General features: G+C 47.2%; 1 protein-coding gene across 2 annotated transcripts in view; it reads left to right on the top strand.

The window, feature by feature from the left end:
- The first annotated feature begins 461 nt into the window (after window positions 1-461).
- Window positions 462-11,323, top strand: part of GRIA1 (glutamate ionotropic receptor AMPA type subunit 1) — a 129,823-nt gene continuing 118,961 nt past the window's right edge. Inside the window, exons 1-2 of one of the 2 annotated variants that reach the window (XM_009685650.2) lie at window positions 462-780; window positions 2,931-3,068. In XM_009685650.2, the coding sequence (XP_009683945.1) occupies window positions 699-780; window positions 2,931-3,068 (220 nt within the window). In that variant the 5' untranslated portion in view covers window positions 462-698. The remainder of the gene's footprint in view (window positions 781-2,930; window positions 3,069-11,323) is intronic. The other variant, XM_009685649.2, reaches the window with a different exon arrangement.

The raw sequence follows: 11,323 nt of genomic DNA, 5'->3' as shown, positions 1-11,323 counted from the left end.
CCTCAGGGTCTCTTTTGTCTGGTCCTCTGAAATCCTTCCTTCCAGGGTACATATGCAGAATACATCCCTTTTTATTGTCCTAACAATCCAGGCTGTAGAGACTGATCTGTTCAACTCCCGGACCCGGGGGTGAGAGCCCAGTTTGGGAAGCGATGGCTCAGATGCAGAGGAGTTGAAGACTTTGCTCTAGAGGAGTTTGCCACCTACTGATTTGCAAATTTTTTTCTGGCTCATGCCAAGAGAAGTTGAAGGGCGAGGGGGCAGCCGGGAGTTTCGGGGTAGGTGCCGATTTGCCCTACGAGAACGCAGCCAGGGCACGCAGGGAATAGCCGGAGCGAGGGGGATGCGGTCCCCAGCTGTTGAGCGCTAACGAGGAGAAGGCAGATTAGCTCGAGGGAAGTGCACGGGGGGGGGGGGGTGTGCGCGTGTGTGTGTGTGTGTGTGTGTGTGTGTGTGTGTGACGGGGGAGGGATGTGGATGAGGAGCGGGCTCTCTTTCTTTCTCGCAGTGCTCAGTTAATCCTGCTGTCAGTCGGTGTTAAGCAGCAGTCTCAGCGCTGGATTCCCACAGAAAGAGACGCCCGATCCCGAAGGCGCAGCAGAAGGGAGGCGAGGGAGCCAGCTAAAGAGAGCAGAGCGGGGGAAAAATCAAATCTATGCTTGGAACTGGGCTTCTTTTTCGCCAATGCAAAAGGGAATATGCAGCACATTTTTGCCTTCTTCTGCACCAGTTTCCTAGGGGCGGTGTTAGGGGCCAATTTCCCCAACAATATCCAGATAGGTGAGTGCAGAGCTCGGGGCCCTTGGGGAGTGACGTTCCCTGGCAAGTGGTAGGGGTGGAGAGGGGGTGGTGGGGAAAAACTGACCCGTTCATTTGCTTGCCAAGGAAGAACGCGTGTGTGTGTGTGTGTGTGTGTGTGTGTGAAAGAGAGGGGGTGAACTGCACGGGCTGGATTTGTGCCGTTGGTACGAGCTGGGGAGGCTACTGCAATAGCAGAGATGTATCAATTTGTTTTGGGGGGAGGGGAAGATAGGGAATAAATGCCTGCACACACACCAACATAGAGGGAGAAAAGTGCCTCTGAAATGGAGGAAGCGCAAAAAAAAAAATGCTGTTTCTTGCTATGGGAAGTGTCTGGGCTGCCATTGTGCATTGCTGCATTTGCAAAATCAGCAGTTGCATGATACGTTTTTGTGAGGATGCTCTCATCTGTAGGTAACTGGGACGAGAGGTAACAAACAGGCGCTCTCTGTTGTTGTTGCTAACGAATAAGGGCAGAGCTAGTGGAGGAAGATGTTACACTGAAATCTCTCTTCATTTCATGCTGCTTGCTTCCCCTGTGCACCAGCAGTGCCTGTTTGATTCCTTTCCCCCCTTCACCCGTTCTGTAACTTCTCAGTGCTCCTCATCCCCCTCCCCAGGCTTGTTATTACTCTCCCATTGATCTTTACTGACAATGATTTCTAATCAGGTCCCAAATTCCCTTCCCTTGCATGCTGCTTTTCTTTCCCACCTCTCCTGTCTTTATGATGCTAATCCTCCAAGTTCAAGCAACTCCTGCCTTAGTCCAGCTGCACAACTGGTGCTTTTATTGCTGTTTATGCTGCATCCTTGTCTCCCTCCCTTCCTGCCTCCCCTTTACCCCAAATCTATGCAACATCTCGGATTCTTTCCCTCTCAGCAAACATATATAATAGCTTAACTTAGCTGCTAGCTGCTTCTCTTCTGACACCCATCATTAGGCATGGGGGAGAAGAAGGGCAGGGATGTTCATGCACAAATAGTCCTCCCTGCACAAGGAGATGCCCTCTGTACAGGAGATGTGAAAAATGCCGTTATTTAGTAGGTCCCTGCACACTCATTTCTCTCTGGAGCCATCTGCCCTGGAGGCAGGTATTGATACTATCTGCGTCTTTATCCTAATTCTACCTTGTTGCTGAGCGCTTTGTTTCCATATCTGTAAAATGAAAATAACAATGCTGCCTCTAAATGCATATAGATTACACGACAATCCAAATCTCATAGTATCTTTCTGGAGGATATGAAGGGCTCTGCCGCAAGCCAAGTTTCCTGCAGTGGCAGCAGCAGAAACTTTTCCAGGTTATCCCTGCACTTTGTTCCAGGGGAGAAATGAGGCTCTGAGCCTGGGTCCAGCCTGGTCCCAGTTTGTATCCTCTTTGTACTGCCCTACAGTTCTGGGCTTGTCTGTATTTCTCTTCAGATCCCTCTCAGGGCCGAGTTTTCAATTCACACCCTCTCTTGAGTTTGACCACTGTCACCTGTTAAATGAATTTGAGGCTTCTCAGCACAGCGAACTAGCAGCAGCAGGCGTTCTGGCCCAGGCAAGGCTGAGTGTGGCTCCGGCTCATGGTGCGCCCTGGCCTCCGTCCTCTGGCACTACCCAGGCTGGGCTCTGCTGGTCTTCCCCAGGAATCCATCACCCCAGGGAGTCCCTTCCCTCCTCCTGGAGCAAACCCCTCCTTCGGTTAACAGGGGGGGGCAGGTTTCACTCTGGGCCTAATTATAAATAGGAAGAGGAAGAAATACTCTAATTCCTGCTCTATAAAGGTAATGTTGGGAGCGCTTCTGTTTCTCCTCCTTAAAGTTATGGGTGGTGAGGTTGAGCCAGATCCCACAGTTCAGCCTGACCCTGTTGCCCACCAGGCCCGAGGAAGCATCCGGGCTGCTGAATTTGTGATCCAGGTATTACATAATGCATGGTCTGTAAAGGTTATCTGCTCCCAGCCTGTCTGCAGTGGGCACAAAAGCCCCTGGGGTTTTGAGTGCAGGAGAGTTTCGGGGTATCAGGGCGCTGCCTGAGCTGGGGAGCTGCAGCCTCTGCTCACAGGAGTATTTTGGACCAAAGTACCTTTTAATATCAGTATGTTTAAGACCTTTTCTTATGTTCTGTTTTTTTTTTTTTTCCCCAGGAGGGTTATTTCCTAATCAACAGTCCCAGGAACATGCGGCTTTTAGGTTTGCGTTGTCTCAGCTCACGGAACCCCCTAAGCTCCTTCCTCAGATTGACATTGTGAACATCAGCGACAGCTTTGAAATGACGTACACCTGTAAGTAGTGGCGTTTGCCGTGTTTTCTCTTACTTTGGTTTCTTTATTCCTGGTGGGGACTTTTTGCATCTGAAATATGTGATATCTTGCTCCAAATGTGATTCTCCATCAAGGTCCTTGCAAAAAAATCCACATGGGCAAGAGATCTCTGAATCCTTTGGATCTGTGCTGAGACATACGGTGAGGTAGTGCTGCGCTTATTCAGCATGTCTTAAATTTTCTCTTTTGCTGCTTCCAAAGTACCATAAACCGCCCCAACAATTCATTTCCTCTTGGTTCGCTAACCTCTGCCTGACTCACCACATCGAGGTTTCTTTCCTGTGTTTCTAATAGCCATGATGTGCAACAGAGACACCCCTTTCCACCCACTGGAGGCACAGAAGTGTCTGTTTAGTGTGAACAACTTCTTCTTCAGCCCCATTTTAGCCATCTGTCCTCTCACTTGAGAAAGACTTAGCATAAAATAGCAGCGTGGTGCAGGTGGAGTCCAGATCTAAAATAAGGGACTTGCCCAATAACGACAGAGAGGTCAGAGAGTTCTTGTTTCAAACAACAGTGAAATTATTGCCTCCAAAAATGAGTATTTAAGATAGAACTGGCACAGCGGAGTCGTTCCTAGGGCTTAGTTGCACACTGCTGAAGCACAGCGCAGTAGCTGAGCTGTTCTTGTTATGTGATAGAATTGGGAGAAGAAAAAAATGGATTGCCAGGTGATGCCAAGACTAGCAACAAAAAAGGCCAGAAAGGAACCGGAGGAAAGCAGAAAAAACAAAACACAGCCCTGCAGTTGCAAGAGGGAATATTGCAGAATTTGCTTCCCTTGGCATAAGCAGTGCATGGCTCTGTAAGATGGGCTAGCGCTGCCGGGATTTGATGCACAAAGAATTCTTCAGTTCGACCTAGTGTCAGACACAGTGCTTTCATTCTCTGTGCGTGCATGGCTGTGTGTGGGTATGAGGACCGGCAGTAGGAACAGGAGGGACTGAAGGAACCCTTTCCCTTGTAAAGCTTGGTGGGTTGTTATTGGCTCGCGTCTGTAGTATCCTTTTGATTCACTGAAACATCCTCTCTGCAGTTTAGTCATGTGAAGAGTGGGATAGAGGTGGACACAAACTGTTCTCTCTGCTGAAGATTACACAGAAGGGAGAAATGCCTTCCTGCAAAAAGAATCCAGGCGTGTGCAGGAGGAGAATAAATGAGGCTCTTTGAAGAAAAGGAAAGTTGTGTTTTTTCCTGTTGGTTGTTTGCAAGTACAAGATCGCAGGAATTTCTTGGGACATAGAAGGAGAGAGAAGTAATAATTTGGCCACCCTTTGACTGGAGAATCTAATGACACATCTAAAGATTTTCTGTTTTCCTTAATATCCCTCTATTTGCCAACTACAAGGTTTCCATCAAGCAAGAGCAACTATTTCAGCCCAATCCAATAGCACTTTCTTGGCAGAAAAAATAGACAAATATAAGAAAAAGACAGACCTTATATCTATCAAGGGAAAGCATCACCCACCTGCGGCAGAGTTGCTGACTGTGGCTGGGAATAAGCTATTTCAGTGCTGATAGCAGTAAGAAAGCACAAACTGCAAGAATATGTCAGTAATTCTCCGTCTGTGCGTAGTTTTCCCTCCCTCTGTACGCCTGCCACTAATGATTTTGTTTACAGCATTAGCAGTGATAGCGAGACCAGCATGGTGGTTATGCTTAAGAAATCTGTCATTAGTATCATGGGGGCGGGGGTGGTCTCACAAAAGCTGAACAGAAACAAGGCATCCTCCCAAAGGATGTTATATTTGAGCTCTATGTAGGGCACATTGTCCTAGATCAGACCAGCAAAGCGCTCTGCACAGTCCAACTTCACTTGTCCTCATTTTTTTTTTCTTAATTAAAAACTTCCCGAGTTCTTCAAGACTATGACAAGCAGCATTTGTTTTGTAAGCACAAAGGAGGGTGTTAATCCATGTACCCTAAGGGGGAAAAAAAAAAAGCAGGCTGTGGGAGACCTGGGTTTGATACGCTATAAAGCTAGGTGAAACTTTTGCCAGGAATTATCTCCATCCTTATCTTCCAGCAAATTCCCTGCCCACTTGCCAAGACTAGATATTAGCAGAAAGATCTGTTTATTTACAGAGAATAAACCCTACCCACGCAGTGGTCCTTGTCTTCTGAGAAAAGACTGTCCATGCTACCAGTTACAATTACCAATTTTTGTTCCCATGGAGATAGAGAACATAGCATTTCGCTGTAGCTGGAATTACCTGTTTCTCTGATGGTTCAGCTGAGGGTGTTTGGACACTGTAAACCTGGTACTGGCCGTCTCAGGGACTCGAGCAGAACATCTGAGTAAAAGACTACCAGATCACAGCCCCGTGGCAAGTCCTGCCTCGTGCTAGAATCCAACCTCATGTGCTAAACGCAGTCCTTAACGGCAAGCGCCTGAAGCAGCATCGTTCAAAGTACAAAGCATGTATTAAGAGCCAACAGTGACTGCAGAAACAAAAATCCTTGTTGGGCCATTTATGAGACAATAATGAAGTGCCAGGATGAACTGCAGCAAAATGACAGCACCCTGTCTAAGGAGATAGCATACAAAATCTGTCTCAGCATTGACTGTGACACTGTCTACCTCTGACTGACATATATCTGCTTACCAGTAAGGATGAGCAAGTTTCAGTGTGACAGTGGATGAACTTACAGTATAAAATGTATTCATTTGTGCACAGGTGACAGTGATAGGAAACTGGTAATGATGTGCTAGTAATAATTGTAAATTGGTACCAGTAATATCCATGAAGGTGGGAAACCCTGAAAAACATTAGGACGCTGCAGTTTTTGCTGTGCTGTCACTGTGACAGCTCAATAATAAATTTCACGTTTCTGATGCTTCCAGTCCTGGACTTGTTATTGTTGCACAGTAATTTTGAATACTTCCGTGTGGTCAAAGTTAATCTAAGGTTCCTATGAACCTTGGGCATAACATGTCAGTAGATTATGATTTTAAGTAAACTTTAGACATTAAGAAAGCAAAAATAGGTGGCAAATACAATGTGCGTGTCATATGTCATGCGTGTGGGTAATACTAATGTTGCTGCATCACCGCAATATGGGTACATTTCAATAACTGAAATATATTCCTGAATACATTCCATCCCACCAAATATATAGTAATGAACAGGCTCTATGTTTGCACCTGGGTGCATTGTGAGGCTTGCCAGCCTCTGCCACATGAAAATACACATCCTGCCACTTTGAATATTCTTAGATAAAGGTTAGAAGACTTTATACTTTTGTGCTGCTTCTCCTAATGCCAAGATAGTTGTTTCAGGAGAAGGTAAATTTACAGTCCTTCCTTCAACAGAAGTATATAGCAGTGCCAGGTGACTCTAAAGGGTAAAATGATGGTGTGGTGTAGCAGAAGGGTTTGTATAGTGATGCAGCAGAGCAAAACCCTTCTCGTCACCTTTGAAGACGTGTTCTCAGGTTTTGATTTTGGCTGTGACTGGAAGAGAGGTTTGTGGCCTCAACATAGTCTCCAGCAAACGCTATCCTGCCAGGTTTTGCTGTGAGTGTCCTCTGTGCTTGGGCAGACCTAGCTCGGCAGGAGATGCTGCAGGTCAGAGCGGAGAGACGGGGGAAGAGGGCTGCTGTGTGCCAGCTGCAAGGGCACAGGGAAGGTTGAAGCTTAGGAGGGAGCTGCACATTCCTATGTCTGTGAGGTCCGAGGTGGACAAAAGCACAGCGCCCCGTTGGCAGCAGAGGGATGACTTGTCTACGAGAGACTTACTTGAGGCAGCCCGTGCTGGATGCCCTTCTCACCTATCCTACCTCTCAGCCTCCATTTATGCCCATGTTTGTGCTCATGCTGTGCATGAGGTGGGGGCCTCCCCGTGCAGCTTCTTGGGGAATGCATGTTGTTTCAGCACCAGGTCCTCAGTGTTGTTTAGGTTATGGTGTGGGAGCTCCTGCATTCAGCCTCTGGCTGGAATCCCCAGGGAAGCCCAGGCAGGACGGCAGCTGCCATGCTCGCTGCCTCGATGGTGAGCTGGACGGGGAAGGTGATGGCGCAGCAGCTGCCCTGGCAGTGTCCTGGGAAAGGTGCCGCACTGAGCAGGGCTCACAGGAGGTGAGTCGCCACCTGGGTAAATCCGTCCCTGAAGACCCATGCCACTTTGCAGGGATAGCTGGACACTAGACATGCCCATCTGCTCTGAGCCCTGGAGCATTGCTGGTGCAGCAAATAGCCTTTGTGTATGCGTCGGTGTTGGGCTACCGAGAAGAGACGTTCAGGAGCTGGATCCCTGAAACAGGGAAGTCTGCAGGAGAGCGGCAGGATTTTGCAGCTGCGTGAGAAACTGCAAAGAGGCTGAAAACCAAGATCCCTATTCTTCAATGAACTAGGTATCTGTCTCTCTGCAGGCACGGTGGGGTCCTCCCAGTGAGCAGGGTCTGGGGGTGCTGCTAGAATATCAACAGTTGAATCCGTAGCATATGTTAGAAAATGAACATGCAAGTTGCTGCCTGTTCATGTTTTAAGAAGGCCTCCCACCACTAATTAGGAAGGGATTTGTAGTGATCCCTCACTCTGTGCTTATGTTCGTATCAATAACAGCAAGCTTAGATTCAGATCAGCTATAAAATGAAGTATTTCTTTTTTCTTCTTATTCTTGGATACATACATATATAGATACAGTATTTCTGGAGATTGCTTTTATCTCTTAAATTACCTCTCCGAGACAGGAAGGAATAGGCAAACATTTGAATGTTCTCAAACGAGGATCTAAATTTGGCTTAATTAAACAATTAGTGCACACTGAATTAAAAGAAGCTTCTTTGTTGACAAACATATGGTGGTCGCCATTTCTTGGAAAGGTGTTGCTGTAATTATTCCAGCAGCAATCAATTAAAATGCAATTTTTATAATTAAACTTTTGCAATCCAAATAAGCCCAGTCCTTGTTGTGATGTTGGTAGGTTTATTTTTATTTTTGCAGTGTCACAATCTCACATAAATGTTTTGGGATTTTTTTTTCTATAGGTTCTAGAATGCTAGCTATGACAGTTTAATGTGAGTTAAGCCAACAGAAACATGAATTTAATGATCAGATGCAGTCTGATTATCACAATAGAGGTACAACACAGAAACATATCTCTTTAGATTTTGTCAAGGGAAAAGATCTAATGCAGGCAGATGAATCACAGAGCATCAATTCACATTAAATCAAATTGGGGTTGAGGATGCTCAGTTTCTGGCAGGGACGGGCTGTGGCTTTCTATTAATCAAGTGTTTGTTTAGTGAGATGCTACCAGCTTGCTGTAAACTCCACTCTTAAAGGGGGTGCTGATGGGCCTCTCTGCAGCAGGGTGAAATTCAGTGTTGAGGGACTGCCAAACCAAAATGTGCAGGGGCTCGGGGTGGCACCCGCCTCGTGGGGGCAGAGCTGGGGTGGGCGCTGGGTGCTCGGCACTCACAGCCATCGGCACAGCCAAGGCAAGCTCGTCCCATGTGCTTCCCCCAGGAAGGAAAAGCCTTTAAAAAGTGAGTGCCAAGCAGTTTTCTCCACCACAGCTGCCAGGACAGGGCGGGCTTTCTGTCTGCCCTTATGGATCTAGGCACGAAGAGGCCTGGGTGAACATCAGCCAATATCATCTGCAGGGACACTAATGATGCTTGACTGTCATTTGGCTAAGGCAGCCCAGCAGGGAGGCTGGCGCGTTATGTCAAACGTCTGGGAACAGATTTCCCCCAGTCCTGTGGGTCGGCTACCCTCCAAAGGGGCTGGGGGTACTCGTTCCCTGCAGGGCAGTGTTTTTATTTATTTATTTTTCATCCTGGGCAGCGGGGAGCAGTGCCTGGGGGGGGGGGGGAAAACTGATATGACACTTGTAATTAGCAAAAATCAGAGAACAAGTAGGGGGAAATTTCACACCTGCAAATCTAACTGTTCATCTGGAAAGGATCCCAAATATTCATTGATGACAAGCAGAAAAGAGAGTGAGGAAGTCAAATCTGGGTCTGCAGCATATAGAGAAGAGATTTTAGAAACAGCCACAGAAGCAGACCTGCCCATTGTGTGACAGTCGTGATTTCCACTCGCAGCTCATCCTTTCTTCTCTAAAAAAATAAAGCTTTTCCATGTGACAGGGACCCTACTAAGCAGAATACACATGGATTTTATATTTGGCATATTAGCAAGGTTAGAGTGAAGTCTTTGTGTGACTATAAGGAAGGCAGCATGGGGAAAAACACAGTTCCCTTCCAAAACTCCACTGGGAATCTTAGTTACATACATTAGCATTGTCCTTAATAGGGTTGAGGCCCTGAAGGCAACAGTTCTCCACTGGTAGAAATGGAAACCACTCTGGTTAGCTTCAGTAAAACGTGGGATTATGTGCAAAAACAGAATAAATATGTTCCTTAAACAGGCGATAAGTCAGAGAGACTCTTTAACATGTTGCAGATCCAAAATTCTCCAGGGCGTGGTATTAACACAAGCCAGAAGACAAAGATGCATTTATTTTGACTGCCTTCTTGTAAAGAGAGATGAGTTTTACAAGGACTTCTGATAAAGTCAGGTATGAGGCAACATGCAGAAGAAGGGTCAAATTCAGCCATTAGCAATCCACCATCATCCCAGAAAAAGACATTTCAAAATAACAGAGAATCATTATTATAATAACAGCATGCCATACAGCATAAACTGTTCCCTGCTCACCTGCTGAACTGATCGCTCATTAGCTCACACATTTCCTCTTACTGCCCTTTAACAGCCATACCCGCTCATTCCCTCCAGGGCATCCTTAAAAAAAAAAAATCAGAGAACAACAAAAACGAAAATGTTGATTCTTTTTATTAGTATTTATCCATTCTCCAAAAACCACACCCTTGTCAGCCCTCATCCAAGGTTACAGTCGAAGGTGAGGCATGTGTATGCCTCACCGAACTGATTGATCTCTTAAGGAAGTAACAGCGAGAGGCAATGAAGAGGCGAGTAACAACTACAAATTGCTATATCTTGGCTTCTTCAAGAGGGTCTCTTTATTCTTTGATTTTATTTGTTTTTGACACAGTGGAGGAGTGCAAAAGAAAACAACTGATGTCTTAGAGAGAGATGTAACATATAGCTGATGGCAGGATTCTTGTGCAGATGTACGTGTGTATCTATATCTCTCCATATACTGTGAGAGTCTTCGCTTTAATTTAATAAGCACAGTCCTGTAACCATGCTAGTAGAGATGAAGTGGGAGGGAAATGAAAGGTTGAGGGCCAAAGGGTCTGAGAATAGCTGCAGGAACCACTGCAGGTAATCTGGCTGCCGTGAGGCAGGATCTCACGTGACGGAGGGGCTACTCCTGTTCCTCACCTCCCCGCCCTGCCAAACGCTGCACTTTGGTCTTTGCGAGCGGTAAGCTTCAGCGAGCAAAAGACATCAGTGGCTACACTGATTCAGATGTGGTTTTTCTCCTGCTGGCCTGCCAAGATCCCCAGAGTGCCTGAGCCTGCTAGCTTTCCTTCCGTGCAGCACCGACGCACTATGTCCAGCGTTATCCACAAGAAGGAGGCCTTGAATTGCTCTTCCGGCAGGTGAGCAGCAGAAAAAATACCAGCAGGCATGGGAGCACTTGGAGAGAGCGTGGGCAAGCGGAGTTCAACAGAGAGCAAGTGGGGACGGAGCCTGGGGAAATTCTGCGGTCAGGAGCAGAGCACGGAGAGCCGGCAAGGAAAGGAGGAAGGGCAGCAGCTTTGGAGGGGCTGTGGAGGTGCTGTAGCGGGAGATTTTCCTTGTCTCTCTTTTAAGTCTTTACCCAAAGCCTGGCAGGTTTTTGCTTCCTGAGGACTGTGCATCCGACTGCCTGAATACATACTCAAAGCAAGTAAACATAGAGCCCTGCGGGGCTCTGGTGTAGTGAACTGAGAAGGGATGAAACCCAGTGAAGGGGCTGGCAAGAGTCTGCTGGAACCGCCTGTCCAGCTAGAGCCGCAGCTCAGCATACGTTCCTGGCTTCCCTCTTCAACGCATCTCAGCACTCAGGGCAGGGAATCCCCTGTGCTAGGTGGTTGTTAGGAACCACCAGCACGTTGAAGATGGCCTGCAGCCCTCTTTCTGCTGCAACGTCCTGACACACCACTCTGCTTTCCCCTCCTTCAGCCCCAGAAGCCCCACATGCATGGGGCTTGATGAGCATGATGAGCACACATGTCATGCTGTGCCACGTGTGTGCTGGCCTGCAGATGGGACATGTGGGCACATGCAGCGATGCAGC

Source organism: Struthio camelus, chromosome 13 (genome assembly GCF_040807025.1).
Source record: "Struthio camelus isolate bStrCam1 chromosome 13, bStrCam1.hap1, whole genome shotgun sequence".
Taxonomy (NCBI): Eukaryota; Metazoa; Chordata; class Aves; order Struthioniformes; family Struthionidae; genus Struthio; species Struthio camelus.
Note: the sequence above shows the minus strand (reverse complement) of the source record. Positions and strands in the feature narration are given on the sequence as shown.